Here is a 25,143-nt window from a genome sequence, read left to right on the forward strand (position 1 = left end):
TCCAGGCTCAGATTTTTTTCGTTTGATATTCAGGTCATCAATGATTATGGTTTTATCATCATTATCACCATCGTTGGAATGACGAAGATATAGATTTTAATTTTTTTTTTTGCCGGATCAGCTCGAAGATTTAGGACATATATACTGAACAAGGCAACATGTTGCTTGTTATTTAGTGGAAGGTGTGTGGAGATAATTTTATTGAAAACGATTAATTTCTTGATTATGAGGCTAACTCCAAGTTGGGTCTCGGGTTTGCCTGATTAGAAGTGTAGTCGGTAATATTCCTTTGAGGCTTCCTTCTTTATGAAGAGGAATTTCACTGAAGATAGCAATGTCGAAGTGGTGACAGCCTGTTGTAATTAAAAGAAAAACGACGTTCGAGAGATTCATTACCCACAATATCAGACATGATTCCTATGTTCTCACATGAAGGTTTTTGATCTTTGATCTTTGAAGGCAGATCTACATTTTGTCTCTTTGTGCAGTTACCTCAGCGGGTGAAACATGGATGACTGAAAAAGTTTCTGATCATCTAGGATGCTGCCTAGCAAGATTGTCATCACCTGGGTTAATCTCGAGTGACCAAAGACCTGAACTATCTGCATGTGGACCAGATCTGCGACTTTCTATCCATCTTTCCCTACTCTTTCATTTACAGGGTTTTTTAAAGGGAAATTTATATCCTTCCTTCACAATACTTTTTTTTTAGTTGAGATACATAATGTGCGGAATTAGACCCATCCTTTTCGTCAGACTGGACAATAAAAGAAGAATCACCAGGCCGCAGATGTGTTGAGGTTCTTTTCTTAGATGTAGAAATGGAGCTAAATGAGCTCCATCTACCCAGGTTTGTGAGTTAAGATCATCTGTCTCTACGATGGCTGCCCAAGTTTTGTCAAGGAGGTGCGACAGGAGAAAATCGAGAAGCATCATTCCATTATCCTACAAAGTTACAGCAGCATCTTACATCGTTTTATCAGACTTTTTCTACCTTCCATCAACAAAAGTAGCATAAAATACAAGGAATGACCATTTGCTTGCCTTCTCGGCTGAAAACTGTTTCGGAGACAATAGCGCCAATTATTCCTTCCCTCTCTATGCCCAGAGCTGTCATCCTTGCGATCGATACTTTTGAGTGAAGGCACTTGTGCGAGGTAGAGCGGAAAAGGCGCTCCAGAACATAAGGCTTCGCATGGACAGGTATTCTGAAAACATTCTCCTAAGAGAGTCTCTTTTCTCGTTTCTCTTCACAGAAAAGGTTTATCATGCTTTTCTAGGAGATGCAACGTTTAGGTGACATTCTGTGATTATCAGTACATCCTAAGTATAGTATCAGTAGGACAGCGTCTTTCCCGTCGTAGTACCCTCGGGGCCTCTTCCTCGCTGATCATTTGTTTTGCGCGATCTCGATGAAACCTTTCTAGAAATTTGAACCATTGTCGCTTGGGAAGAGGCGAGAGAAGGAGATAGAGAAGAGAAAGAGAGGAAGCGAAATAGAAACAAGTGGTAATATCTTAAATTTGTCATCAAATTTAGAATTATTCCTCGCTTTCTACTTTACGACTACTTGCCACTCCTTCTGTCATCCTCATCTCCTGTAGTACCATACAACTACATTTCGTCAAAAAACTTGATGATGAATCTTTGCAGATGTTATTAGCAATTAAGTTTAATTTTAGGACTTAGCAGACATTCAGTTGCCATGGTTGAATAGTCGTTGTCGCTCAAAAACCATAAAATTTCCATTTTTGATATTCTTTTTATCTTACATCTAATTTATGATATTTTAAATTGAGAAAACTATTCTTACATAGTTTATTATTTAAGAAAATAATAAAATTTAGAAGTTATAATGCTTGTTTTCCTTCTTATCTTTGTCCGTCAATTAAAAATTATTACTATCGAAAATAATAGAATTTTACAATAATGTTAAAGTTGGAAGTTTTCATGTTTTACTGTTTGTGAATAGATTACCTATCGCCAAGTTTTTTCACTTTTTCAGAAATTTGGTAAACTTTCCCCTCTACCCAATAAATTATATCTTTGCACATACACTTAGTTTCCTTGTCTGCGCTTTTTCCATTGTTCATATAAAGTATTTTTTTAATTCCTCCACGAGATCGGTTTTGTGCTTCATTTTGGCTTGCCCTCTTGATCGAAATTTGAATTTTTGTTTCTGAGCCATAAATGCTAAATAATAATTGCACAGCTGTCTAACTCTTATCTTCTTGTGATCTTATTTCCCATTCTCTTATATTTATATGTTTAATTGTCCTATTTATCTGTTTACCTGTTTGCACATTCACTGATATGTTACAAGCGTTATTTACTTTGCGTGGCAGTGAAATGGTTTAATTATGAGAGAAATGAAAATAGCAAGTTTCTTTTGCAAATATCTCAAAAATTATTCATTCATTTTTAATTCATTTCGAAAGTACTCATTTTTCCTCTTCTCATCTTTTACTCTAAAAAATTCAAATCGAAAAACATTTAATGAACTTTGACATTTCACTGAAATCAGCAATAGCATAACAAATAATTGGAGATGTATTTGGAATTCTTCATTTCTTTTAGGAGCATTGATTAAAAATGAATTTCCAGAATTTACTGAAAAAAAAGTTATAAATGCGAAAATTATAATTCAAGAGATTAACTTATGAGAAGTTTACTTCTTTTTCGTTCGTATTTAATATTCTGACAAATTAATCTTTTCATATAATTTGTCTAATAAACAAAACTCACGTGTTAGTAACCCAAGCCTTTTATCAGTTATTGTTTGGGCGAAGTTAAAATTGTTCAAATTTTCTGAATAACAAAATATTGCGGTATTGTAGGATTAGCCAAGCGGCATTACATTAAGCTTCTCAAAATGCCTACCATTATCAATTTTATACTGCGGCGAAATGTTAACTGCACTTATTTTAATTAAGAATTATGGATGGCACAGCATATGACAATTGTTTACTAGTTTGATCTTCGCTCTTACTGAAAGTCTAACATAGCAGTTGGCTTCCAATTTTTAAACCTGAAGTTCTGTAAGCAAGAGAAAAAAATAATTCTACTACTTGTACCTTGTTGCAGCTTATATTCCGGTTCAGTTATCAGCGGTTCTGCAGCTTCAACTTAATCCTAATTTCTACAAGTTATAAATATAGAATTGGAATATTCCTTACAATATAATTTTGTTTTTCATATTTTTGCAGGAATCATTTAACAAAGAACAAAACAATCGAAATTTTTTGATGCTAAGCATAATTTCTTTCTCTCTTTCATAAGCATACTTCTGCATAATATACTGATTTTAATATACGAGTTAAATTAATTTAATTGAAATTTAAACAAACTTAAAACTGTTCAAATCTTGCGGTAGTTGTTTGATTATTCAAGTAACATTATATTAAGCTTCGCAAAATGCTACCATTATGAATTTTATACTGCAGCGAAATGTTACTTTTTATGAAAACGGAAAATGAAAATTTCCTACTTCTCGTTTCTTTGTTCTCATCATCCTCCATCTTCGCCAACAACGGATGACAGCCTTGGCAGGGATGCATATCAGAGCGGTGATGATCATCTTAATGATAACAATGACAAAAGATGTAAAAGTGACAGTGATATATATATATATATATATCCTCTGATAGCAAAACTGGACGAGGTATTAAGGAGTGTAGCCTTCTCTGAGTCTTCTCGATGAAACGTTTCGACACATAATTTGAACAAAAAATTGATTTCTAATCATCAATGATTCTATCAGTTACCAGCATATATGATTTGCTGCTGATATTACTTTCTGAATACACAGTTACTTCCACTGATGCTGATATGAGTGATTCTTATAAGAGAAATAAGGTGTTGCTGTTTGTTTCTGCTCTTTCTACTTCTCCTTCACTGCTTACAGCAGTTGTAATTCAATTTGCTTGAGTGCTTTCTTTTCAGTGAACAAATCAAAGCGCCGATCATTGATCATTAAATTGCAATTAATTGTAATCTTATCGAATCAATCTTGTAAATTTGATCAAACCAAAAATTTGTCATCTTATCGAGTTGGAAAAAAGTCAGATGAGTGATGCAACAACTCCTCCACAGGATTAGAAATGTTTAAATTGTCTGCTTAGAATTGCTTATTCAATATTTATTCTTTAGTATAAAACAACATTTTAGAATTTAGTCAAAGCAGTTAAGTTAAATCAAATAGAATGATATCAAAGATATTGCAAAAGTCATTTCAATTCAATTTCTTCTAATATATGGATATGTCTTCTAGCAACCATCTAACATTGTGGACTTCAAAATAATGCCTACAAACATAGAGGGCGATAGAAGTGCATAAACAGAACGTTGATGACGTGATGAGACACGAATCTGATGACGCCATCGATGATGCGTTCTCGAAGCATTTCAAGGATGGCAGTTGTACAGCCTTTGAACCGAAACAGTACAGTGAGGACCGCTTGCCAATACTGCCTTTTGTTTTATTTTGAAATCCCAACTTAACACCAACTAATTTAATTGGTATATTTGTATAGACGAAAAGAAAAAGGGAAAAAGAAAGAGAGAGGGAGGGTTGCTGATAAAACTTGCCAGGTTTCCAAGAATCTTTTGAATAGTCGGCTTGAATTTAATTGACAGAAATATGTGTTTCGCTTTATTAATCTTTAAAATGAGAAAAGAAATATCCAATAAACTAGCAAAGAGAAAGAGAGAGAGAAAGAAAGAAAGAAAGAGAGAGATAGAAGGTGGGCAAATGGACTAAGAATGATATCATTTTGAGAAAGCTAAAAGGATAAAAATGTAGGCCATAGGGCAATCTGATGAAGTTAGTGCCTGTGGGCATTGTTGTTATTCTTCACTTTCTTATGTAAAGAGCAGAGAGGCCAAGCCTTTTCGGTCGACTCTTTAAACAGAAAGTGTTTTTCCATCCCACAAGCGAGCTCTTTGCATGAATTTGATATGAGATGGAAGTGGGTGGATTCTAGCTTATTGCTTAAGCTTGTAAATAGGCACAAAGTTATAGTCCACCCACTTACATCTCACTAATCTCGAAAAATGTGCCTCTGTAAATATGTTTTGATGTGGCAACTTCTTTAATTATTGACGTCATTAGCCTTTTAAGGTGAAAATATTTCAATTTAGTGACGTAATGCAAGAATATAGGCGGCGAAGTCATAGTGTTGATTTCAGCACCTGCAAAGATCGGTTCTGATTGGATCTGAGAAGTGAAATGGGACTTTAGAATGAAGATTCTCTTCCCTCCCCTGAAACTGGAAGCTTGCTATTACTGACATATGTAACTTTATTTGCCGATTTTTTTTTACAGAAAAATTTGCCGGATGAAAATATAAGGAACGGAATGTAGATATTTCATTTGAAAACCGATTTCTTTCAATTATTCGCATTTGTTTTTGCATTTTTAGTGATGAGCGCATCTTATTTGTGTGTTTAATGTATCACAGTAATAGGAGTGTGTCTATAATAGAAAGTCTTTGATCTTTGACAAAATTTCACTTTAATTCATACAATTTTAATCTAATTCTAAATGATATTCGCTGCTTTTTAGGCACATTTCATGAATAGGGAATATTTGTTGCTGACAGTTTTCATATTTGCTGATGGCTTAATACCGTTTATGCAGAAAAATTTTGATAAAAGATGAAATTCTTAATAATAACATTGAAAGTTAGGTATATGTGAGCTTGAATAAATTTCGTATTTTACCGCCCGATCCATTCATGCTTTAGGAAATCAGTGAGGCGTTTATTTTAGCGAATGGAGTTCCATAAGAGGAGGGTATGAAGGAGGAGAAAGGGAAGGTAAGCAAGCAAAAAAAGGTTATTGTCATCGTGTGTTATGTGCATCCCTCATCGGATACTTCGGATTGGCCTATTGGATATTTTTCATTTGAACTTTTCTGTTGTTAGTGCTCCTTATGTCATGAACTTGAAATGGAAATTGAAATTCAACGAGGTCATCCTGTCAAGTCATTTCTTTCTACCCATTCAGAAATAACATATTCAAATAGTGGCAACAGGCAGTAGATGGGTTAATTTCATGAAATGAAATCGTAAACTATCTACCACTATCGTTGGCAAACCTATCCAGAGTGCTGCTTAGCTTTCCCAATCCCGGCTTACAGAGCCAAGAAAAGAGGAGAACCTGTAATGCACCTATAGTTACCGCCTCTCCGACATAAATCAATCCTGAAGCCACCTTCATCTTCATCACATCATATCACACCACACCACACCACACCACATACCATCATACTATCCGTATTTCATCGTTTACATTATTGTATTGCCATTTCTCTTCTTCCTTTATTGCTCTAATAGCAGCAGCAACAGCAGCAGTAGGAGTAGTAGGATCGTGTGAAGGAACTAAGTAACAGTTACGTGGCTCAATTTGCACACAGCTATTGAACTGATCAGCTAAATGGCTTTTAGATTTAGCAATGCTGCTGTGATTATAGCTTGGACAAAGATTATTCAGCCATCACTGAAGCTAACAAAAGGCAAAGATCAGTGTCCGATTGTTTTCTTATCATTCATTCTACATCCTATGCAGCTTTTCTTACTATCACATCACTTTGCACACACACACACACACACTAAATTACAGTTTATTGAATCAGCTCTTTTTGCGCCTTTAAAATTTCGAGCTTCTATTATATAATTTTTTAAAATGAACTTAAGCTTCTACCAGAATATTATCTCTTTAATATTAGAGAATCAGCTATATGCCAAAAAGTAAACTGCAAATAAATAATATGAAATGTAACTCAATTCATTTACTCTTGTTCTTTTTTTTGCTTCATATATGCTTCTGAATGAATTAACACTTTCATATTTGTTTGCATATGTCATTCCTGACAGTATTATTTTTATCACTTCCAGCAGTACTGTATTCTTCATACACCATTGTCAATCTGATATATTGTGAGTGAAATGTATTTATTATAATTATATCTTCCTCAAAATGCCATTTATTTAATTATCATTTGTGATTTAAAATCCAAGACGATATAAATGCAAAATGCTAATCTCTGGTATGGAAATTTCTACTTTGTGCATTAAAAGGCAAAGAAAAATGCTCTATATTTTAATATTTCTGTTCTGATGATACTTTAAAATATGCGTCCGAGAAAATTTGCATAAAATTTCGTTGTTCATCTCTTAACTATGTTTTACATGCATTTCAGTACAGTCCATCGTCAAGTTTGGTTGCTTCAAAAATGACCTCGGAATGTAGCTCTCAAATTTATTCGTTATCAAGCACAACAGAGCTTAATTCAGCACAAGTAATATATTTCTTCTCTTTTCTTTCTTCTTTTTCCACATTTATGTTCCATCTAAAACCAAAGCGTTATTTTGCAAAATTTTGATATTGATTTGGAAAGTTCTGATTATATTATTTGGAGAAGAGCTATATTAAAATTCAAAAATCACTTAAAAATAGCCTTTTTTTTTAAAAAAAAAAAAGAATTATTTCCTTGGTAAGAGATTTTTATGTCATTTTTAACCCAATTTAGAGTCATTCTGAAATATGAAATTGCTTTTTGTGTGCCAGAAAATTATTTGCTGTTTATGATTTCTATAGTTTTCTCAAATCCCACTGTTAAATAAAGTTCGGAAACTTTTACAATAAGTAATTTATACTAAGTAATAAGTAATAATGCTTTTATTATTTTTGAATTTACACTTAGTCACAGTAAATTGTTTTGTTTTGGCATTAAGATTATTTCAGGTGGAACGATTACGCTCAGTGCTCAATGAACAGGTAGAAATTCACGGAAGAGGCAATTTTCCAACGCTCAGCGTACGTCTACATGATTTGATCATCTGTGTACGTGATAGTCTGCGTGCAGCAGGTATTGGTCCAAAAAATGTAAAAATGAACGGTGGTGCTGCATCATACGTCGTGGCAACGGAGGAATTCGCATACTCAGATCTCGACTTGATTTTTCCAATGAGTTTCGAAAGCGAACAAAGCTTCGATAGCGTTAGTCCCAATCTTTTTTTTTTTCCTCGGCTTAAAAATTATACTGTCAAACTTGAAATTGTCAACTGATAACATTAAAATTTTCGAGAATATAAAAATTTATTACTACGAATTCGTCGAATTTAAAAAGTTACTTCAAATATAGAACGAAGTTACGAAGTTTTCATACATCCATTTTCTGTCCTGCACAATCTCATTGAAAATATAAATTTGTTGAATTTTGCTTCTTCAGAAAGATTATTGTATGTGAAAGAAGTGTCGTAACTGATGTCATAACTATCATCTTCAAATAGATTATTGCGATTTATGAAGATTAATTGAAATTTAACATTGTTTACTTTTTGATTACTCTATTTGCTGGATTGCATTTAAGGCAGTAATGTCTATTTACTTTATTCGAGATGAGCAACGTTCCAAAATTTATCACTATTTTGACCTTTCAGATCACTTTCTGTCAGGTAAGTTAACAAATTGGTAAACCAATATGAAGACAGGTAATTTTAGGTAAGATCGGCTGTTTTTGATGCTATGGTGCAATTAATGCCAGAATCGACTAACAAAGAAAAGATATCGGCCAATACCTTGAAGGATATTTATATCCGAAAAATGGTTAAAGTTTCGGATGGTGATCGCTGGTCACTGTTCTCGCTTCACAATGATTTCGGACGGTGTATCGAGTTAAAATTCGTAGACCGAATGCGACGTCAATTCGAATTTAGTGTTGACAGTTTCCAAATTACCTTGGATGTTTTACTGGACCGACCCGACCATCCCAAACCAATCATCACCGCTGAAAGCATGTTTGGTGACATTAACAAGGTTACTTTCTTGTTTCTTTCAAAAGACTCTTTGATTTCATCAGAATTTTGTTATTCTATCGTGTGTTACAATATTATATGAGTATTAGGACTTTTTTTTATGATATCATTTTTTTTTTTTGGAAATGATATATCGAAAAAACGAAACTCAAACGACGGAAACTAGTGTGGCACTAAAGTTTAATTTGATTTAAGATTAAGATTACTTCAAGAATAGAGAAGTAAAGTAAGAGCGATACAAAAGTGATGATACATTATTATCTAACGAAATGCTTCATCATCCCTCCTTGATAACTTTTTTACAGTGCTTTTGAGAATTGCTTCCTTTTCATATCTTCATCCTATTTAAAAAAATAAGGAGAATTAATGTTTCAATTCAGAGGAATAGTAAAATAGACAGTAGCAATAAATAGTTTTCAAAAGGCCTTTTCATCAGGAAAGATGCAAATAAGAGAAATGGTTGGAACGTATAATGAAAGGATTTTATTAATTTCCGGTTTAATTCAATGAAGAACAAAGTTCTCGCATACAAATAAAGTGATTCACTGTAATAATAAAGAAGGCCTGTTACTAGGCGATGGAGTCAGATTATTATGACCTTACCTTAGGACATGAAACTTGATAGAAGAAGAATGTTGTATTTTAGATGGCTTATGACGTAGTATCAACAACTTGCATTCTTTAAAAGAATTTTATTTTTCAGGCATTGCAGCATCTGAACGAACGATTGATTGACACACGAAGGCCTGAGGAGATCCGTGGTGGAGGATTGTTAAAATACTGTCACTTGCTTACTCGCGGTTATAAAGCAGCTAGGCCAAACAAATGCCGTCAGCTCGAGCGGTATATGTGCTCCCGTTTTTTTATTGATTTTCCAGAAGTCAGTAGCCAGGAGGTTAAACTGCGCGCTTATCTTGACAATCATTTCGGTACTGAGGACCAGGTTACTGTTTTGTTAATCATTTTAGGCATTTTAAAAATTTTGACGCATCTTGAAAAAAAAATTAGGCTTTATTCTTTTTTACTGATTGTAAATTTATACCTTTTGTATTTTACGTAACGTTTTAATTCTTATAATATTTGTTATCAATAGATCTATCTCCAAATTTTTCCTTTTACTTTCCCTAAAATTATTCCTTCCATCAGAATGTGTCTTTCTAAAATTCTTCCTTCAAATCTTATGAATTCCACAAATATGCATGAAAAAGTCTCAACTTCTGCGGAAAGATAGGAGCATATTGAAAGATAAAAAGCTAGAAAATGAGCCACTAAAATTGTCTGCAACGGATATCCGGCTAGTGGCAGTTAAATTTAAGCCTTAATTTAAATTCAAAGTTTGTAGTTCAGGATAAGTATGATTACCTGCTGTTATTATATCGAGTAATCAGCGAGAGTACGGTTTGCCTAATGTCACATGAGCGACGACAGACATTATCAATGGTTGACAGGTTGGCTTATCAGTTATCCGTCAATATGTATTACCAACAAAGCTGTATGGGCGGTTTCTGTGGACATACACCTCGTCAGACACTACTGTACTTACCACCAAATGCTTCCTACTGGATACCGGTTGTATAGAAAACAATCGAAACGAAAGCAACGACCGCATCCTGAAATGCAAGTTTGTTTGCCGTGATGGAATGTAATATCTTTTACATAACTTTTCCTTTTGTTTTTTAGAGCGGAAAGGTTGAAAAACTTTTTTAACACAAAACAGCGAATTTAATAGTTATTTTGATCTTCTGCATGTTTTTATGAAGATATTTTCAAATGATCTTATATATTTATTGATAAAACATTCAAAAAAAAAGAAGTTTTGTTCAAGACCTCATTCACCGGTTTCAGTCTAAATCATTTTATTTACGGTTCATGTTGCTGTTTACCTTTTCTACTTGTATTTTTTGTAATTCATTAGAGCATGTTTTGATATATATGTATATTAAAGTCTTTATAAAGCAGCAAAACTGCAACTAGCTTTATTTTTTTTTTCGTTCTACATTATCTTTTATTTCTCCTTGAATGCAGAATTTTTCCACTTGAAAATTCTGCTTTACAAAGAATTGAAGTAGTTATGTAAAAAGATAAAATGTATGTTGTTCTTCTTTATATTAGATCTTTCCTTCAAATCTCTTCTTTTTAACAAATTGATACAACGAAACACTTTTCTTGTTTAAATTGGAAACCTTTCCTTTCCTACATTCTTCATATCATTCCCAAATCAGGTCTCTATAAACTTTAAAATAGCACAACTTATCGACTAAATGTCAGCTTTCAATTGCAATTCAGTAAATGATTTTAAAAAAAGTGAAGACTGAAAGAAATCCGAACTTGTGCTCTTTATGAACAAATCCTTTAAACAATACATATTTCTGTTCATTTAAAGGAATTACTCGGTTAGCAATTAAGCACTACTTTAAAACTTCACCTTCAAGAAGAATGTTTCAAATACTTTTGAACATGTAAAACATTAGCAACACAGTGGCTACTGTGATACAAATGACCTTTATTACGAGTTTTTCTATTTTCATTTGACTTCCTTCGCCTTCTTCCTCAACAAATCCACTTCTGTTTATTTTTTTCTCTACAAATATGAAAGCATGGATTCATTTAAAAAGTGCTAATATCGCCCCTTTAATCCTTACAACTTAAGACGAGCAAATTTAAATTCGTGCCTCTTTATTACTTGAGTAGTGTATTCTATTCAATACTCCATACTGTTCTATTTCTGGTACTCCTGGAATCAAATATTTTTTTCTTCATTTCTGAATTATTTTGAACTTTTGCTGTTTTTTTTCAAGTGCTATGCCGGTATTCTGTTCCTATAACTGTTTCTTGTTTCTAATTTTTTAAGGAACTGGTTGCCTTTGCTATCCACGGCTTTTAAGTGCCTACTTCCCATTCCCGTATCTTTTCTCATCTTTACCGCCATTATCACCAGTATATATCAATTTTAGGCAAAGGCTTATCCAATGAAATTTCCTTAAATCCATATTATCGAAGACAACCACTATGAAAAGTTGCCAGTACATGTGGAAGAATGGCCTCTAAAAAGGAGTTTATTCGTCTTTATTCCTTTAAATTGCTGACAGTCAATTTATGTACGTGCAGTAATCATATACTGATAATTAATCAGTACATGTATGTTTAGTCCAGTTAAGTTCTACTATTTGCTTCACAAAGATTCGACAGAAATTTGACATTGATCTTTTCATTTATTCTTTCTCTCCTTTTCTCTGTACTTTCTAAGTAACTTCAACTTGGGTCCTTACCTCCACCTTTGTCGTTTGCCTATTTTTAGTTCTTTGAAAAATTTCTGCATGAATTCCTGAAGTACAAATAATCCAATTCTCAATTGCACTATTCATGCTTCACAGAAAGCACTTTCCCTCGAACCTTCTTTATTTTTAACTTTTATTACTCGTACAATATGAATGCAAGCGAATCTGTCAATACCGTTCATACGTGATCTGTTTTCCTAATTTATTTCATTTCATTACGCTTAATGACTAATTATCACCAGTATGACAGTGATTTCATTTGAAATATAAATTGTGTTTGAACACAGAGAAATTCATGGAGTGAACATGTCTTGTTTAAATTTTTCCCTACAAATGTAAAATGTTCATTTAATTTATTAGAATGTTTGATTATTATACTATTACGTGGTGAGAAAAGTTTTTATGCGTATGTAGTAGTGGTCTTTTTAGCATCAATGGAAATTATATTTTATTGCTATCATTGACCGTCTGATGTAATTCTTAAGTTTTGCGATTTCTGATGTCAATATATAAAGAATGATGGAGTAAAATGGGCTGATTAGATGCTTATATTGTCAAAAGTTTTTCTTTTTTTTTAATTTAGCATCTGTCTGAAAAGGGAGATTAAAGGAGGATGTAAGGACTTCTCATGAACAGTTTGCGGAATGGAATGTTAGCTGTCGATTACTGATAAGATCAATTAACAGTAACAGGAAAGATGTCAGTGTAAACATAGATGAGAGAAAGAGGAGAGAGAGAGGGAAAGAGAAAATCAGTTTTTCATGAATCGCATTACATTCATATCCGTTGCACTCTATTGAGGAACTATCACACAGCAATGTTTTGATATTGTTCTTCTTCACTAAAAAACTTTGAATTTTTCTGGGAACTTTCCACCTTATTTGATAAAAAAGTAATAAAAAAATTGTAACATCGCTGGTTCACAGTTTATTATGTTGCAATACAATCCAATAAAATAGAGAGTCTGATGTTTGAGATTTATAGAATTGAAAAAAATTGAGAAGTTTTTATATGTTAGAGAAATCTGATTCAGTGTTGTGATAATTAAACTTCAAATCTTAAATTTGCAAAGAGCTCAGAATAATCTATACAAAAGGGAAGGACGTCTTATCACACTAATCGAAATAAGAAACACTCATTACATTTCTAGTCAGAAGGGGGACAGCAAATTTTGCTGATATCTTTATAAGAAAGTGAAATTAAGAGGCATTTGTTTATTTGCTTTCATTATATTTGCGTATTTCTATAAACTTTATCTCAATTGAGAATTGCATGTATCAAGTAAACACGTGGGCGTATTGAATATTCTGAATGAACGGAGAATGCTTGTCTATTTGTGCCCTTGAAGGACTTGGGGAGAGTAAAGAGTAAAATGCCTATTGCTAAGTCCAAGCCTAACATAATATTGGCCAATGACGTATGGCAAAGAGAGCTCTTTCATTAAAAAGTGATTTTTTTTTTTCCTCTTTTGAGAGCAGAAAAAATAAATATAAAAGCTTCATTGCATGAGAGCTTTTATTCACGGATGATTACATCTAGCAAGGGACGGGCGGGTAAGTAAGAGAATGATGTCAACAATTATCACTAACTACACACAGGCAAGAATAAGCTCTGTTTATTTAACCACTACCAAATTCGATCTCTCATTCTTTTTAAAAGAAATGGAAAACTTCCGATGTTTTTCATCTAGAAAGCTTTTCCTTTTTAAGCAACTTTTCATCATTACAAAATTTTAAAAAAAGCCGATGATGACATGTGTAAAATTGCTTGTCCGACTTCCCAAATCATTTCAGCTAAATTTTTGAAAATAAATAGGTGTAAACCTCGCTGGAATATTCCTATACGTTATATTTTTTCCACATGTTTGAATGAAAAATCCGGTCAAATAAGTTGCTTTCCTAGAACTTTCATAAATTTTTGATGAAAATAGAAGTGTGTAGAAATATGAAAGCAAAATTTATTATATATTTTAATTATAAAATGTTAATTCGAAATATTAAGATGAAGTACTGCACTAATAATACTTGAATACATGAACACTGAGTTAAAAATTAATTATTCCTCGGAACGTTCTTCGGAATTTTAAAAAGAATAAGATTGAAGTTTAGATTGGTTTCAATTCTAAAAAAAATGTGATGAATAGATTTTGAATCCTAAATACCGATGTGTTGATAAATAGTTGTGGATGGTTACCATCATTAGCTTACATTGTTACTCATTTTGTCTTATCTCATTATTTTTAAGTCTCATTAAGAACCAAAAAATTGAAATGAATGAAAATGGGTTGGAACAAAATTGAAAAGAAAAAATGCTTTCAACATCAAAACAACTTAAATGACATGTAGTTCTAGCTTATGTTCATTGCTGCGAAAGAAAGACAAATGAATAATACTGGAAGTTTTCTTTTTTTTTTTGAAATAAATGATGAAAAGGAAATGATTTTATGGGATGAATTTGAAGAACAATTAACGGTGATAGTTACAAATATGACAGAGTACTTCAAAAATGAATATAGTAAACAAAATTGAAAAATTACTTTCGAGAAAAATGTTGAAATTTAGCTGAAAAATTAGTTAATACTGAAGATTATCCTTCCTGTTAATTTTAAGTATTTAAACTTTATGTGCCTTTTTAAGCAGTGATTTTGTAGCGACTTTGCAAGACTTTAAATTCTAAAAAAATTAACAGGAAGAATGATGGATTAAATCATTACATCATACAAACAGAACGCAGATGTGATACAAAAAAAAAAGCTATTTCATTTATAACTGAAAGTTATAAATGAAATAGCTAATTCTTAGTGATTAAAATAACAAGAATACGTAGCAAAATATTACTCAAAATTTATCGAATTTAAATGAAAATTTAGACTATGTTTAAACATCAAATACCTCTGAAAAAAAACTTCGTCATCATCCACTCGAAAATCAAGTTCCAAATTAATTGGAACATTTAGAAGTGATTCTCCTTATTATCAATCTTGGATAAGTGAACATTTCAGTAGCAAACAAATCATCGAGATTAACAAAACTTCAATACCGTTGAAAAAAAAAATCAGTGTTGAAAATCGATTAATTTTTTAATTGCTTCTATTATACGCCATTTCGTCGGTAGATAAAAGGGTTCAAAAATATGCGGAAATGGTGTATCCCAGCCGCAAACACGACTAATTGGAGCTTCCAAGTGAAAGAAACATCGTTCCTGAATATTTCAGTGTTACCAGGATTAAAAGTGTTGTGAATCAATCAGCTATTTGCATGATTGATACAAATATGCTTGAAAATTATCTGAATACTCGTTTTCATAAAACTGGAAAAAAGTCCCCAATTATTTGCTAGGAATTTTTGAAATCAAATTTTCAAATGCAACTTTTCAAACAAAAAAGTAATCTGTAACAGATAGTTTGTACAAAAACCTTAACATATAATTTTCCCACCTGAACTTTCGTTGATATTTCGGCTGCGAATCCGGAAGTTATCGGTGCTTCGTGAGTTATTATTAAATGACCAGTTTTTTTAACACTCTAAAGTGAATACAGAGAGATATAAAACCGGCAGCCTATATTTTGAAAAAGGAAAATCAACTGCATTTCATATGCTCAACAACAGTGCAAATAATAAGTGAAACAGATCATAAATTTAAAAAATTCAACAAACCTTTGCAACCGTATCGATATCCCACGGTAAAATGGTTCTCAAATCAATCACCTCACAACTGACACCAATTTCTTCCTCAGCAACTTTCGCAGCATCAAGTGCAACGTGTAACTGAGTACCCCAGCTAACAACTGTTATATCTTTCCCTGAAAATTAAGATACCTTCAATGTATCGTGATATCATATCGTCACATTCGTCATACCTTGGAAAACATTAAATTAAAAAGCAATAAGCAATGTATGAGGTTGATAACCTATATGAAAACAAAAGCAGTTTTACATTTCTAAGAACTAAGTTTCATTTCATGAAGAATGAACAAAAGTTTGTAAAGCATAAAATCGTAACACCGTATAGTGAATAGATCGTTGAACATACTTTTTACGATAATGTATTTAAAAAAAATTTTTTTTCAAACCTTCTTTGACTACTTCAGCTTGTTCAAGTTCAGTCTCATAATCTCCGATCGGAACGTCTTCAACTGCTGCACGATACAGCAATTTTGGCTCAAAAAATATACATGGATTCTCATTTCGAATGCATGATAATAGTAAACCTTTCGCTTGAATCGGTCCACGTGGAACCACCACCTTAAACATAATATAACTCTTTATGTTCTCTCAGTCAAGAAGTTTCTGAAACAAACAAAGTGTAAACTGATACATTTATGCTTAGTAATTCAAATTATTGAAATGCAATACAATGAAGAGAAATGTGAAAATAATTGTTTTGCATTTAAATTATTTACAATATTGACTTTTGAAGTTTTACTTACATTGACAACATCTGAATTATGCTTAATATTAAAGAGAATCATTTTATCACAAAAATAAAGTGGGTGACAATTTATACCTTCAAACCTGGCGTATGCGTGAAATAAGCTTCAGGGCTTTGTGAATGATAGAGACCGCCATGACCTACAGCACCCCACGTTGCTCTTATTGTCAATTTCCCGCAGTTAAACAAATTTCCACTTCTATACCGATACTTGGCTGCTTCGTTCACAATCTAGAAACACAATAATGAAAGGATATCGCTAATTGATAAGTTATCTGCAATGCTTCATAAGTTGATTAATTCAAATTAAATGCGGGAATGAAGCTGCCATCATCATTAGCACAAAGCTTATTGTATCTCTCTCTGTCTTAACAACTTATACTTCTTGAAATGAAAAGAGATTAATTCAGAGTGGAATCAAGGTATATTACCTGGTCGAAAGCTGGGAATATGTAATCAGCAAATTGTATTTCTGCAATAGCTGTCGAACCACAAACTGCTAAACCGATGCCAAAACCAGCTATTCCTTGCTCACAAATAGGTGTATTAAAAACACGATCCTTGCCTGTAAAAGTTAATGTATGCCTTAGATTTGAATCATATGAAATGAAATGAAACACTTTTAAATAACGATTTTTGAAAATAATCATTTCAAAGACATTTTTAAACATTTGTTTTTTAAAAAAGCATTATAATTTTCTACCTAAATATTTCATTGATGCATTACCAACAGCAGAAATTTAAATATATGTATTTTAGAAGTGGTCATATAATCCTGGCAATGTTTTGTGACTTTGGTTTTATGGCAATGCTTTATCTCGGCGCAACGTTTTATTTAATCTTTCATAAAAGGATTAAATAAAAGTTTGCCTTCAATGAAATCAAATACTGTTTTAAAAATTCCTTCAATTTTGCTCCATTTAAATTAGATCTTTTGCATTATTAAAGATAAAATTCCGCTAGTGATCGAACTTTTTAATGCATTAAAAAGTATACAGAAATCCATTGAACTATGTGAAATAAGTTCACTTTCCAGTTCAATTAAGCACTAATCAATAAATAAGATAGTTTGCATTTAATAATAATGCAAACCAACAGACCGTATTTCTCCTGCAAGCCAACGGTACATCGGAAAACACCACCAAATGCAACGTCCTCGCCGAAAAGACATGTGGATGAATCACTTCCCATGGCGATATCTATTGCATTGTTGATCGCTTGGCATAGATTCATCTTGCTTATTTCACCTGAACTTTTGCGTTTACGGAAATAACCGGAATGAAATAACTCAGTGAATTATGGATAATTAAATCTCTTTTTACTACTAGATGAAATATGCATTTGCCAATATGTGAACTAATTCAATCATTTTTGTAAAAATGAGAGAAAGCGACAAAACCAAGTGAAGGATCTGCTTGGCTGGGGACAAATGTAATTCCTGATGCATATCGTATCGAACGGATTTTTATGAGATTTATCAATGATTTGATAACATATCCTGTTGTCGCCATCGTTTTCGATAGCTAAATGAAAAAGGATAATTGTCTTGTCATCTATTATTACACTACGCTACAGCAAAGCATACTCTCACAACATTACGTTTATTTACTATTAAATAAAACAAAAAAAACAAACAATTCAATTGCTCAATTTGGCTTTAAAAATATTAATTACAGTACTATCTGTTTGCAAAACATACTAAATAACCCAATGAAAGTATATGTTTTATTAATCGTTTTAATAAATATTGGCAAATATGTTTTGTTTCTGTTTTCTGAGCAACGTATGAAGCGTACTACAAAAACAGATCACGCAGTTTACGTGGTGAAAGGGATTACTGGGTGCCTATTTCCGATATCAGCTCATGACATTATTATTGCCAGAGAGTCACTGCTTTCAAATGACATAGTTGACATTGTTGTGTTGATAGAAGCGAAAAATCAGTTGACAAAATGAACGATAGACAGGTGAAGGATGCTTGAGAGTTCTACAGAGAAAGCGTCCTCCGAGTGTTTACATGAAAATCAGCGAGAGTAGTGCCATCACTGATTTGTACAGTTTCCGCTCTTTCATTCTTCCATTTGCTTACTCTGTGGGTAAAGAGACAATGCTTGCCCGATGTGCCATGTCGAATGTCATCTGAGGCAAAGCATTAGCATTCATTCGTTGACTTCATCGAACAGACACTGTTGCACGGTTAGACTTTCTATAAAATTACGGCAAAACGTTTCATTTCCCTGGCAACTTTCTGTTTCAATTAGAATTTGTAAAGAATATTACTGAAATGACTTTTTTGTATCTATAAGTGATGTAAGTGAGAAACGTAAGTGATAAGTTTTCCACGTATGACAGTAGCAATGATCTTCAAATAAATTGCTTTTTCATTTTATTAATAAAATATTAATTAGTTATGAAATCAAATGACCATGGATGGAAAACGAAAATTTGTCGAAAATTTTTAAAATGATTGCGGCATATTTACTTATCGTTCGTATTAAAGCGTTATCCCTTAAAGTCTCTGATCTTAGCATCCTTTGCTTCAACGGAATTATACATAATTTGCTGGAGAACTATAGAATATAATTTTTTTTTGTATTTAATTCATTGAATTGGATTGCTAAATTGAACCTACTGCTATGAGTCCAACTATGAAAGGGGTTGGAGGTCATCTATTTTTCCTTTGCTAACTAAATTGTAGAGAATGATGGGACGCTTATTTCCGATTATTTCCGTTCCGCAAATATAACAATGTCTATTGTAAGCAACTTTCCTGAAAATAATGGGAATGTTGCAAGAAAAATAAAATGGGAAGCAGAGAAGTTAATGCAGAAAAGTTAAAATAATGTCGATTCTCGCTAAATTTAAAATAATTGGCAGGATAAATGTCAAAATTTCTAAACGAAGAAAGACGAAAAAATTGTGTGGAAATCAGTAATCACTCAGTTCCAATCAAAAATATGTCTCAAAGTGCCAGTTCATTATTTTACAGTACAAAATATAAATATGGAAAATTCGTAGTACCATCCATTTTTCGAATAGGATAATTCATACAAATTCAATCCAAATGCAGGTGCCATAAAATTTACAAATCAAAGTTAATAATCTATCAAAATAATCATCGGGAGCTTGCTATCACTGAAGAATTAATGATGTAAAGAGTGTTAAGCTTATCACTCTCCTAAGTATGCCTTATCAAAGAAATGTTAATAAAGAACGAAGGAAATAATAGATCAGAACCAAAATGGATAACTTTGGGTCATATTATTCATAATACCACTAAGAGTACCATTAGTTTTAATGTTCTATCAATAAACTTATTTATAAATATTTCAATCACTTGTAATGCTAAATTCGATCCTAAGAACTCGAATACATTTTAATGAATAAAATTTAAAGACTCATATTTTCAAAGAGTTTACTAAGTTATAATGAAAAAATGATTAAAGTTGTTTTGCTTATGACAATAGTAGTGATTAGTGATATTAGCATGAAATGCGCATTTAACCAGTAACCCATAGGAAGATCACTGTTGTAAATTGTTAAATCAGTATGAAATTTTTAAAATGAAAACGCTAAACTTTTTCTAATACCATCAGCAGCCAATTTAATGTTATTTCTCCCCCGCTTTTAAGTCAATAAGTAGTTCTAGCAATTGTTACATCTCTCGGTGTATCTTTTGTTTATTGCAAAAGTTGCTTAAATGGATGGATGGATGATCCCGAAATTGTTTACACCTGTCTAGCAGTGCACTCAACGACTTCATTTGTTACAGCGATTATCCCAATTTCTTCAACACATTACCGATACGTACGACTTACAATTAATGAATCCTTTCTATCATCTTTCAGCAAAAGCTTAATTTACCATGTCAAAGCGCATCCTAAAACATAAAATTCAGTTTTGACCTTCGCAATATCAAAATGCTAAACTATGTTACGAATCAATTTATAGCCAAATAACCCACAACTTGAATAAGTGACAGCAATTTTAAGTTCGTGAACAGGTCATAACTCATCATAACAGATTGTTTACTTAAAAAAAGAGAAGCATTTAATTCTAAAAATTTTGATTTTGTTTTGATTTGCTCCTATTTTTATCCTATTTTGTTTTGATTTGTTAAACAAGAATAGTACTTATCTGTTACCAAGTTGAAATTCCGCATTATTTGTTCTAGCAAAACCAGTCTTTTGGTCTAATGTTTAGTCGAATGGAAGAATATAAAAATTCATCTAACTGCTCTGTTTTGATTTGTTAAGTAAGAAAGTTTATTTCTGATTACAGTGCTAAAATTTTAGAAGGAATCAATGAATGATATTATGATTGTAGTAGAATTTCCAAGAATTTTATTTTAAAGTGATCAAAAAGTTACTACTGGATATTACATCATAACATGATTACAATAACAAAAACAATGTAAAACAATTTTTTCATTTTTCTGTTAAGTTAAACTATGGCTATGAAGAGTTGAGTATGACAGAAGTATGACATTTTCAGGTATTAGAGAATAAGTTTACAAAATCACAATAACATCACAAATGGAAGAATCATTTCGAGTAGATTTGAAGCATATAAGTCTCCTTTAATCTTTTCATACTGAGCGTTGTGTACTTTTTAAATTTGGCAATAAATATAGGTAGCACACTTGTAACAATATGGACAATAAGGGAAGGGTATGAATAAAATACTTTAAGAATTGAAATTTCTAACAAAGAGTGAACTTAGCACTTTGCATCAAGAATTCTCGGAGATAGAACATGAAAATAATTGAAAACAGAGAACAAATAAAGCTATGAAAGGAATGTTGTAAAATTTGTTTGAGCTATACAAATATATGAAATAGCAAATAAAAAGAAATTTAAGAAAAAATATATACAATAAAAAAAAGTTTATAAAAAACAGGAAAGTTAATAACTGAATTTACAATACTGGGATCTTGGCTCATTTTTATACTTGTGCTGATACATTTTATGTTCTAGGTTAGTCTATCATTGGCTGTAAGTAAAAATACTATGGTTTTGCTGATAAATAGGAAACTTAGTATGTGACTAATTAACTTTACTTAAAAATGATTGCCTGAATTGTTAGTTACAAATAAATCAATCAACTTGTTATCAACCAACTAAAAAAAATTATCGATTAACTTAGCACTTTAAACGTAAACGCGTTTTGAAATTGTACGACTTTCAAGAGAACAAAGTGAAATTTTAAACTGACTGTCACCATCTCTTTTTTTTTTTCTTGCCCGTAAAATAATATTGGTAATACCACTGAGTAAGAACAATACGTCTATAAATTATAAAAAAAAAAACAGAAAAATAAATAGAAAAAGAAAGCATTTGTGAAATAAAAATATGATAAAGCATATCAGCACACTAAGCTTCTGAAATCTATTAGCAAAATTCAATCAAGTTGAATTCCCAAATGAATCGATGCATCTTAAAAGAGCATGAAAATCGCTAAAAAAGAAATTAATAAAATTGAAATGGATGGCGATGAAATGGCGATAGCTCACAACAAAGTATGAATTGAGAGTGAACTAAATATGGTAGAATTTGCATTTATTCCATTACCTTTTCTTTGATTTCAAGTTAATGTTCACTCTAGCTGCTACATTGATGCTACATTATCATCTCCTTTAATTGCTATTCAACTTTCAATTTTTCATTCGAAATAAAACAAATATAAATTGAAATCAATGAAGTGAGATGTTGCTAAATACTCAATGAACAGTAAATTCATATTCTAAAACCTAAAAAACCACAGGTAAAAGTGCAACGATTCCAATATTATCGTTTTTATATCAGAGTCTTATTACACCAATAATATGCAAATTTAGAAAAGATCATATACAATTTAATATGCTTCATATTTTTGACTTGCGCGTGGCCAATTCTGGCTGCTGCTGCTGCTGCTGCTCAGAAATGTTGGATTGTGGAGTCTGACTTGCTGATAACATTTTTGGATCCAATAATTCTGGCTTTGAGAAAAGCATTAGTTGTAGCTTTGCTGTTTCATTTTTCAACAAAACAACTTGGCTACGGAGCTGAATGTTTTCCTGAAATTATTATAGTCGAATTAGATGGCTAGAAGTGAAATGCAAAACTACTTTTAATGAGATCAAATAAAAAGATTAAAGTGCAGCACCTGCTCCAGAAATGCTGCTCTCGCTGCAACAGCTTCTTCTTTTTGTCGTCGCGCATCTCTTGATCTCTTTGCTGCATCGTTATTTTTTCGTCGCCGTTCATAGTAGGCTTCATCCTAGAGTAATATTTATAATCTACAAGTTCGATTACGTATTAATTAAAAAGAATTTCAAAATTTTCAAAAACAAATTTGAATTTTGGTCCAAATCCAAAAAAATTGATTTTATTTGTAACTATCAAATCATCTCCTTAATAAATAGTTCTTTATGGGATCCGAAAGCAACCGATCAGTGTTTTCAATATATCCAAGCGAATTCACTGAACCAGAAGAAATCTATAGTATGTTTCACTTTATTGTCCTTCCAATGAATAACAATGACAAAAAATGACAATAAATCTTCCAACCATTGCAAGTCATAGTAGCTATCTCCCGAGAATACCCAAATTAGACCGGCCACTCTCTCTCGCTCTCCCTCTCCCTCTCTCTCTCTCCCTCTCTATTTGTCACCATTTCTATGAAAGGAACTGTTATTCATAATGATGATGACCCCATCTGTTGCCTTTATGGAATTGATATTTTCGGTGAAAACAAAACGCTTGCGTCTCAAACTTTGCATGACTAGATAAATTCACTTGGCAATAAATAAAAGATGCATATATAGGCTTAAAATAGATCAGATCAGGTCAACTAGGTCAACAGTGAGCATACACCCACGTACTCTTTGACCGTTCTTGCAGGGTAGAGTATCACACTTGTTCAGTAGACACATCCGATATTCGGTAAATTGACATTTCGCTATAACTTCTGTTATTTCCGACTTCATAGCTTAATTTGAGTTGTAGCAACAGCAACAGCTGCTTTTCAGAGAGGATGATATGATGGCCTTAAGGGTAACTACTAGCACTGTTGCGCATAGTGTGCCGCATGTCTGCATAAATAATGAGAGCAGAGAACAGTTGCGAGTTGTGTCTCTGGTAGATAAATAAAAAGGACGTACAAAGGTCATCTGCGTAATGTTGCAGACATCTCAAGGGGTCATTACTTTAGCACAACAATAATGAGTATAACACCAGAGCCAATTTGATATCATCGGATAAATCATATTCAAACTATATTTTACTTGGATGTATGCCTCTTATGGGCTTCATAAGAGTAATACTGGCTTTGCAATAATCACTCATTATCTTATCTTTCTGGGAAAAAGTCCAATAACACTAGGAGAGAAGGGAACTCTGTTTGTAAAATGCTTGAATTTTAAACGACTTCATTAAAAAAATTACTCGTTGCAAAACTTTCAAAGACTAACCTTTTTATCGTCAGGTACTGGTGCTGCTTGTTTTCGATGTGGTGATTGCTGAGGACTGCATGATGAGGTTACCGATGAAGAGGAGCAGGATGGTGGACTAGATGCTGATTGCTGTTCTCGATTAGGCCGTTTGAGAGGAGATGGGCCAAGACTGGCAGAGGATATGGCACCTGTAGTTGTGGCAGTTGCAGACAAGAGAGGCGATATTATTGTCGCCGTTTGATAATTCGGCAAACTGGAACGGAGTTGTGAAAATGCAAATAGGGCAGATGGATCCGGAAAGGAAAATGGACCGAAGTGCGGGAATGTTGCTGGGAGAGTTGCTGCTGGCCTTGCTAACAGCGAAAGAGCTGTATTTAAATCCACCGGCAAAGGCGACTTCTCGTTACTGAAAATCTTGCAAAAAAATATGAATTTATTCGAAAAAAATGAAATTTAACTTGATTACCACAAAAAAGTAAGCAAGTGATATGCTACGAAACTAATCATTTAATTCAAACTTAATTAATGTGCAATACTAAGCGAAATTATTATATTGTCATTATAGTGTCATTACTAAAATTCGCTTCCATAACATTTCTTATTTAGAATTTCATTTCACGAATTACTTTTTCAAGAAGTATGTCTTGTTCTAAATGATAAAAAATTCTAAATGATAAAAAAAGAATAAAATTCGATATACTTCTGTATAAGTTGTGGACTGTGAACAGCGCTTAAAGCATTTCTTAAGTGAACAGAGGCTGAACTGTCCATTCCTTGATCGCTACTCACAGCAGTTGCGCCTAGGTAAGTTCAAGAGACTGATAAAATTCAAGGATAGATGGACTGAAGCTGCCGCCGGTGAACAAGAAGAGATTTGGACAACAACTGCAACTGCTGCGGTCACTATAATTCGAAAACAGTAACAGAATAGGACAGAAAAGAGCATAATAGAACTGGAGCTCGAGTCGGAACTTGACCCCGCCCCGAGTTGACCTTTCGAAAGGATCCGCCTCTGTGCAACAGCCTATATATCCCTTATGTCATTTGTTGAGGAAGAGGGATAATGCTCTCGAATTGATTTCTGTTGTCTCTTTTTCTTTGGTCATGAAAGGGCAACCTGTTACTCAACTCATGCGCAAAAGGTCGAAAGGTGGGGTGCAACGTCTATATGCAAATTGCATAA

General features: G+C 32.7%; 4 protein-coding genes and 1 non-coding gene across 5 annotated transcripts; 2 read left to right on the forward strand and 3 right to left on the reverse strand.

Moving 5' to 3' along the window:
* Window positions 1-531: 531 nt before the first annotated feature.
* Bm9458 (Uncharacterized protein) lies at window positions 532-1,394 on the reverse strand (the record flags this gene model as incomplete). The annotated part of the gene is made up of 4 exons (XM_043081025.1): window positions 532-619; window positions 722-945; window positions 1,034-1,208; window positions 1,321-1,394. The coding sequence occupies 4 exons, from the start codon at window positions 1,392-1,394 to the stop codon at window positions 532-534; spliced, it is 561 nt and encodes a 186-aa protein (XP_042936959.1).
* Window positions 1,395-4,949: 3,555 nt separating this feature from the next.
* Bma-mir-5846.1 lies at window positions 4,950-5,059 on the forward strand. Its single transcript, XR_006228045.1, has one exon. It is a non-coding gene; the product is annotated as a pre-microRNA Bma-mir-5846.1 (primary transcript).
* Window positions 5,060-7,234: 2,175 nt separating this feature from the next.
* On the forward strand, window positions 7,235-10,397 carry Bma-pqn-44 (Prion-like-, putative; the record flags this gene model as incomplete). The annotated part of the gene is made up of 5 exons (XM_001898570.2): window positions 7,235-7,300; window positions 7,747-8,001; window positions 8,506-8,820; window positions 9,523-9,762; window positions 10,167-10,397. The coding sequence occupies 5 exons, from the start codon at window positions 7,235-7,237 to the stop codon at window positions 10,395-10,397; spliced, it is 1,107 nt and encodes a 368-aa protein (XP_001898605.1).
* A 4,754-nt stretch (window positions 10,398-15,151) lies between these two features.
* On the reverse strand, window positions 15,152-18,039 carry Bma-bckd-1B (2-oxoisovalerate dehydrogenase beta subunit, mitochondrial precursor, putative; the record flags this gene model as incomplete). The annotated part of the gene is made up of 8 exons (XM_043081026.1): window positions 15,152-15,298; window positions 15,534-15,620; window positions 15,754-15,899; window positions 16,170-16,341; window positions 16,604-16,759; window positions 16,960-17,093; window positions 17,629-17,775; window positions 17,928-18,039. The coding sequence occupies 8 exons, from the start codon at window positions 18,037-18,039 to the stop codon at window positions 15,152-15,154; spliced, it is 1,101 nt and encodes a 366-aa protein (XP_042936960.1).
* A 4,352-nt stretch (window positions 18,040-22,391) lies between these two features.
* On the reverse strand, window positions 22,392-24,731 carry Bma-ces-2 (Cell death specification protein 2, putative; the record flags this gene model as incomplete). The annotated part of the gene is made up of 4 exons (XM_043081027.1): window positions 22,392-22,583; window positions 22,673-22,786; window positions 23,979-24,366; window positions 24,661-24,731. The coding sequence occupies 4 exons, from the start codon at window positions 24,729-24,731 to the stop codon at window positions 22,392-22,394; spliced, it is 765 nt and encodes a 254-aa protein (XP_042936961.1).
* Between the last annotated feature and the right edge of the window lie 412 nt (window positions 24,732-25,143).

This window comes from Brugia malayi, assembly GCF_000002995.4.
Source record: "Brugia malayi strain FR3 genome assembly, contig: Bm_v4_Chr3_scaffold_001, whole genome shotgun sequence".
Lineage (NCBI taxonomy): Eukaryota > Metazoa > Nematoda > Chromadorea > Rhabditida > Onchocercidae > Brugia > Brugia malayi.